The sequence below is a fragment of the Centroberyx affinis genome, unplaced genomic scaffold (assembly GCF_046629955.1).
Source record: "Centroberyx affinis isolate AG114_WGS23_722 - 3 ecotype Tasmania unplaced genomic scaffold, CSIRO-AGI_Caff_v1 ptg000126l_1, whole genome shotgun sequence".
NCBI classification, from domain to species: Eukaryota; Metazoa; Chordata; class Actinopteri; order Beryciformes; family Berycidae; genus Centroberyx; species Centroberyx affinis.
The window spans coordinates 233,894-239,732 of NW_027278827.1; the positions used below are offsets into that span (position 1 = coordinate 233,894).

The 5,839-nt window shown below is 38.7% G+C and overlaps 1 protein-coding gene across 1 annotated transcript; it reads right to left on the bottom strand.

Moving 5' to 3' along the window:
* Window positions 1–316: 316 nt before the first annotated feature.
* Window positions 317–4,908, bottom strand: LOC139652428 (N-acylethanolamine-hydrolyzing acid amidase-like). Its single transcript, XM_071529508.1, has 11 exons — window positions 4,442–4,908; window positions 2,994–3,158; window positions 2,709–2,832; window positions 2,356–2,446; window positions 2,031–2,116; window positions 1,776–1,948; window positions 1,579–1,641; window positions 1,407–1,473; window positions 1,217–1,245; window positions 721–790; window positions 317–606 (listed from the first exon to the last, which is right to left on the bottom strand). The coding sequence occupies exons 1-11, from the start codon at window positions 4,615–4,617 to the stop codon at window positions 586–588; spliced, it is 1,065 nt and encodes a 354-aa protein (XP_071385609.1). The 5' UTR covers window positions 4,618–4,908; the 3' UTR covers window positions 317–585.
* Window positions 4,909–5,839: the final 931 nt, after the last annotated feature.

Sequence of the window (5,839 nt, forward strand, 5' to 3'; positions counted from 1 at the left end):
TTGTCAAGTAATCTGACATTCATTGTCTCAGTATTTAAGTCCAGACTCAAGACCCATTTATTCAGCAGAGCCTATACAATATACCTTAACTCTCAGCTGCAGTCTGTCACTCTCTTACTTCTTCTACAGACTGCCCTTCTATTGCCCAGCGTACTTTTGCTCAACCCCAGGATGTGGGTTTGGATGAGCCATGCCTTTAAAAAAAAAAAAAAAAAAAAAATTGTTATATTTGATCTGCTCTGTGAAAGTCTCATTTCCATATTCTTGACCCCCCTGAGCCATGGACTGAAACACAGGCTTAAATCAACTGATTTCAGATAATATCAATTAAAAAGTAATCATATTTTATTAGGCTAGACATATGGATCATAGGTACACAAGGTAACAAAAATTATCACAGCAGGTCAGCCGGTTTTATTAGAGGCAGCAAAGCACTGTGTCAGTCTATCAGTCAATCACACTGATTATATCATTTGCATATAATCATGTTGTGCAGGTCAGATGCACCAGGACACTTCGTAGGAAAAATCAGTGCACTGCAGACTGCTGGAGGCCCGGCAGTTCAACATGGTCCAACCTTTAGATTCACTCGGTCCGACGGCAACCCTTGAAACAAAGGTGGAAGGGCAGAATGATAAATGCTCTCATTGCTTCAGTGGAGTATCATGATTCATATGATATGTGATAAAAGACAATTAAAAAATTAAGGGGTTTTATTACCTGTGCCCTGACAACTGTATTATATTTTTCAGGGGTTGCTGCGCTCATTGTTGTTGTGTAGACAGTAATTCTGGGAAATAACAATCAAGATATCAGACAGTGCTCAATGCTGGTGGTGAGTTAAAGAATATTATCCACTAATGCACAATCTGCTCTCTGTATAAACAAGACAAGCAAACAAACAACTATTACATTTGGGAACATACTTTCAACCGTGTACATTCTTGAACAGATTCCTTGATAATATACCTTGATAATACAATCAAAATGTAAGACACCTGTAGCGTTTTGGAATTAATCTCTATAATTACAATCCTATACACCGTTTCCTATCTGCTAAACAGTGCTGTCAAACAAAGGCCTGTTGGCCTTATTGCTGAGCTGAGGCAAAAGGAACTGAAAGCCGTTCTGTGCTCCCGCTCAGCAAGATGAACCATCATGTGATTTACTGAAACAAAGAGACGAGGGAATAATAAACAAATGACTTCCTTCTTACCCATTACACACAGGATACAGCGACAAAACCTGCAGGAGGAGACTCTGTTACAAATATATACATTGTTCCTCAATTTGAAAATGTTCACCATACAAAGTTTCACTTGTATGTTCTCAGTTTCTCTTAGTATCACATGGAAGACTTTCAAATTCCAAATGTACTTCTGGCCCCTGAAAAAGCCCACACTTGCCTGATAAAGTGTATCCATGTTGATGTGATCTTGGCCCGTAGCGTTTAATGCTTTGTTGGCTGCCTCTCTAAAAAATAAACACATGACAACAGTGTAATAATAATAATATTAATAATACAACTACATTGTTTATTTCTGTGCTGCAGCTGATCATGTGAGATGAGTCACACACCTCCGATGATCCCTGGCCGGGGGAGGAAGCCAGTGGTCAAAGTTCGTCTCCACTCTGTACCAACTAGCATGGGAACAGATATAGCAGAAGTTTGGATTCAGTTGTGTAAAGTCAGGGTGATTCAGCACCAAATATCTCCTTACACCATGTCCTCCTCAAATTAATTTTGAACTGTCCTTGTTGTCCGTTTGACCTACCCTCCATTCAGAGTATCCAGGGGCCAGATATCAGCGGGGCCTTTTCGGTCTCTGGTTATCACGGCCCCTTCCCCTGCCCGCACCCCGCCCACAATATAATACACTCCAGTGATGATGGGGATTTTCGAAAGCCGCATCACCGCATCCTGAAAGTTCTCTGCTCCCTCCAAGGTCTGTGTGGTTGACATACATCCAGTCAGTGTTTCACTTCTATGTACATTTCTGCAGAATATTTATTTCCCTTAATATACTCACCTCCCTCACCAGCCAGCTGACTGGGGATCTTTTCAGCAGGAAAGCAGACACTACATTCTTCCACCAGTCATACCAGTGGTCCTTGCCTAATGATCGCACAAAACAGACGTGCACACATGCATTGGAACAATTAAAGACGCGGTGACATTAGCACAAACCTACACAGAATTTCGTTTCACTTCCCTTTGGAAAACCACACAATAGATGAATAAAAACGTTTTTAAAAATGTGTCCAGTTGTGAAACGATTTCGCACTTTGACCTCGTGCAGAGTTCAAATTTGGTGAACTTTGACATGTGAATTAGCACAACCAGTGCGGTCCTACCTCGCTGGTCCCCAGAGACGGTGAACTTGTTAGGACTCTGTCCCGTCCACAGGCCAACGTAGCCAGCAAAAGAAGTTCCACGGTACGCCACCTGAGAGGGTTTGACAACAACAACAGAACGTTGACTGAATGGACACATCACCTAAAATACATCTTGGACACCGCATCATCATGCAAGGGCTTTGATTTTGCACCTACTGAGGTTTATTGACTTATTATTGATTCCACATAAATGATTTTTAGCAATTTTGCTGGCTACAGTTTGAGTTAGTACAATAGTCTTTACAGCTATTCAGTTTTTAAACACTTGAAACTATTATTTTTGTAGGCTATCAAGGTTGTGTAATACATACCTCTCCATTCTTGAGGAAGATTAAGTCGACCGTCAGATTCCTTAGAACATCATGCGGGTAATCAAGGTTCCTGCCGTGGTACACCTGGCCCTTTGTGTCCTGAGCTACGATGCTAGTGCAAAATCTAGGAATACATAAAGTGTGTTCATCCATGAGAAGGCTTTCTGCATCAGGAAAAGTATTCTTGCGTACTTTTAATGCACCGGGTGCCTCTGCAAGTGTTTCTATTGTGAATGTGTTGAGAAAACCGCCACCGTTGGACGGGAGATATAAAATCGTACATACGCAGATATTTCGTAGGCAAAGTTGAGGATGATGATGTCTGAAAGGCTGGCTCCAAAGTGGGAGGCCATGCCGCGGATTTCCCCCGCATAAGGCTGAGGAATGTACTTTTCCAAGGCCATCACAACAGGAGCAACAGCATGATGCACCCATTTTGGAACTGTAGTACTGCAAAAAACAAAGAAGAAGAAAACATGTCTGTCCTGTTGCTATCATTGTCACTACAGATGTAGCCTAGTAGAAGGTAACCCCACCTAAACTTTAACCACCTTTTTATTTGCTGAATAATTTACCCATCTATTGTAGGCTGATAAATCTTTAAATTCATAGTATACATCATAGTAAGTAGCCTATCAGACTGTGAAAAAATGTGAGTATAATTTAATGCTTTTATGAAAACATATTTTTGGTTTGTATTAGTGGTTGTTAATAATAGGCTGGCATAGATACTTATGATAAACGCTGACTGGCAGTTCACCCATAGTTTACCATTTTTATTTACCACTACACCACTGAACATGAACTATGATTATTATGCTACATTATGACAATAACAAGAGCAAAGAAGAATGAGAAGTTAAAGTACAGCAAATGATACTCAAAGAGCTGACTATCACCTGCAGTTGTTCATGCTTCATTTCAATGTTTATTTGAATAGGGACAGATACATAGACATAGAACATTTAAACGAAAATAGACTGATGTCACATATCATAACATTTATAGCCTAAGCTAATTTGCAATGTTTGTCCCTAGATGGGCTTTTGTAAAAACACTGTTAAAACAGATATACAATACAACAGAGATAGAATACACACACAAAAGGGCATTGTCAACATAAGACAGATAGTACCAAAAAAAAAAGAAGATAACCTGGTATAAGAAAATAGAGAAAGAAAGAGAGAGACAGTCACTCATGACTGATTGCTCTTCAGAAACTGTTTTAGTTTGTATTTGAAATGATCCCAATTATGATCATGTTTGAGATGTGTGGGTAATGAATTCCATATTTTAACCCCCTGTACAGAGAAAGCTGTTTGTCCAAGGGAGGTTTTGCAATAAGGCACTTTGCAATTCCCCACAGCAGCACATGAGATACATGAGATTTTATTTATTTTTTTATTTTTTTATCCTGGCATTCAGTATTTTCAACATTAACGAAGCACTTCTATTAAAATAAGATGGTGCACTATAAGTCTTAAATAAGTAGCTAGGATATTGTGATAGTGATATTACATGGTAATATAGTGTTTTTCTATACTGTATATATATATATATATATATATATATATATATATATATACAAAAAAAACCAAAAAAACAACAACAACAACAACAACAACAAAACAAAAAACATCATGAACTTGCATTTACAATTGATAGCTGCATTTATCAGTTCACATCATCCCATCTATACTGAACCCATTGTAAAGAGCGTCTGTGCAACTTACTCTATGACTTCCGCGGCTGCTTTCTCCAGGTAGTTGATGTCAAAGACTTTCAGCAGAGGCGCCCATCGCAGCTCCGGGGCTTCATCCAGGCTTATGTTGACTACAGGAGCAGCGACATTTGCCCCGCACGACACTATGAGACCAAGCAGGACCAGGACAGCGGGCCTACGCAGCATTGTGATCAGTCCACTCCAAACTGGCTCGAAGTACACATAGAGACACGTTCAGCAGCAGTTCACTATATAGGCCTACACAAACTTCCGTCTTCTCCTGTTGGTTGTTTGAGACCCGATCACCGGACCACAGACGCCACACACAGTTAGTCTGTTGTGTTGTTGTGTAAAAATCCATGCATCTGCCCGAGCCGGTTAATGTTTCTCCTAAAGGACTTTGCGCAAAGCTTGTTTGTGCTTACACTGGCTAAAACAGTTTCATGGGCGTGAAACTGTCGCTCCCTGCCCGCAGGGAACTCTACAACTGGCTGAAATGCTGCATTCAAGTGCTCCTCGTAAACTCCCCATTCCACCTGCAGTATTTTTCTAACAACATAATATAGTAATAATAAAGTTATGGCTAAATATTACATGAATAAATGTATTTTTAAGACCCTTACAATCATTGCTGCTTTCAAAAAAGAGATGACATTGTTTCTCAAATCTTTATAAAAGTTAAATTGTGTAATATGATGAATGTATATGAAGAAGTTTTTTGTTTTGGTTATTTATTAGTTTATATATTTATTTAATTAGCATTTTTTTATGCTAATTTTTATGCTGCTCAGGTGTTTTCCATGTATATTGGTTGGAAATAATAACAAAATGGACCCTACAAAAGGATAATATGCACAAAAATCCTAACTAAAAGTTATAAAAGAGTGAAAATAGAAATATATAACAATATTTTGTGTGTTGTTTTGTTTTTGTATCAACAGCTCTCAAATTTACCTACCTCAATCTACCTAGAATTCAGTTGCTATCTACAGTATATGGTTGCAAATACGAAACTTCTAAACACTAAATTTAAACGAACAAGAATGTTATAAAAGTGTTATAAAATAGTAGAATAATGAACAATGATGACTATTCTGCACGATGGAAACACACAAAAGGATGCTTTTGTGTGTTTGTGAGTTGCATCTGGTCTTGTCTTGTTCTGTGCGTTCATGTCTCTCTACTGTCTCACCACATTAAATTTCCCTGTGTGGGATAATAAAGTTTATCTAATCTAATTGTGCTGACCCTGTTTGAAAAGATAGAAACATTAAAGGGCATCTCAGGGACTCGGTCAAAGACTCAAGTGTGACTGTAGGGTTGTTTATGTGTGCTCAATTTCTAGGATTGATGTTTACGACAGCATTCGAAGGCAGCTTAAGAAACAATGGAAAACATTTTAGATCTT

Coding starts and splice junctions, on each gene's coding strand:
- LOC139652428 (XM_071529508.1), bottom strand. CDS start 4,617: ATGCTGCGTAGGCCCGCTGTCCTGGTCCTGCTTGGTCTCATAGTGTCG. Junction 2,117..2,355: donor CGTCTCTGGGGACCAGCGAG/GTAGGACCGCAC, acceptor TGCGATCATTAG/GCAAGGACCACTGGTATGAC. Junction 1,474..1,578: donor CCGGCCAGGGATCATCGGAG/GTGTGTGACTCA, acceptor TTTATTTTTTAG/AGAGGCAGCCAACAAAGCAT.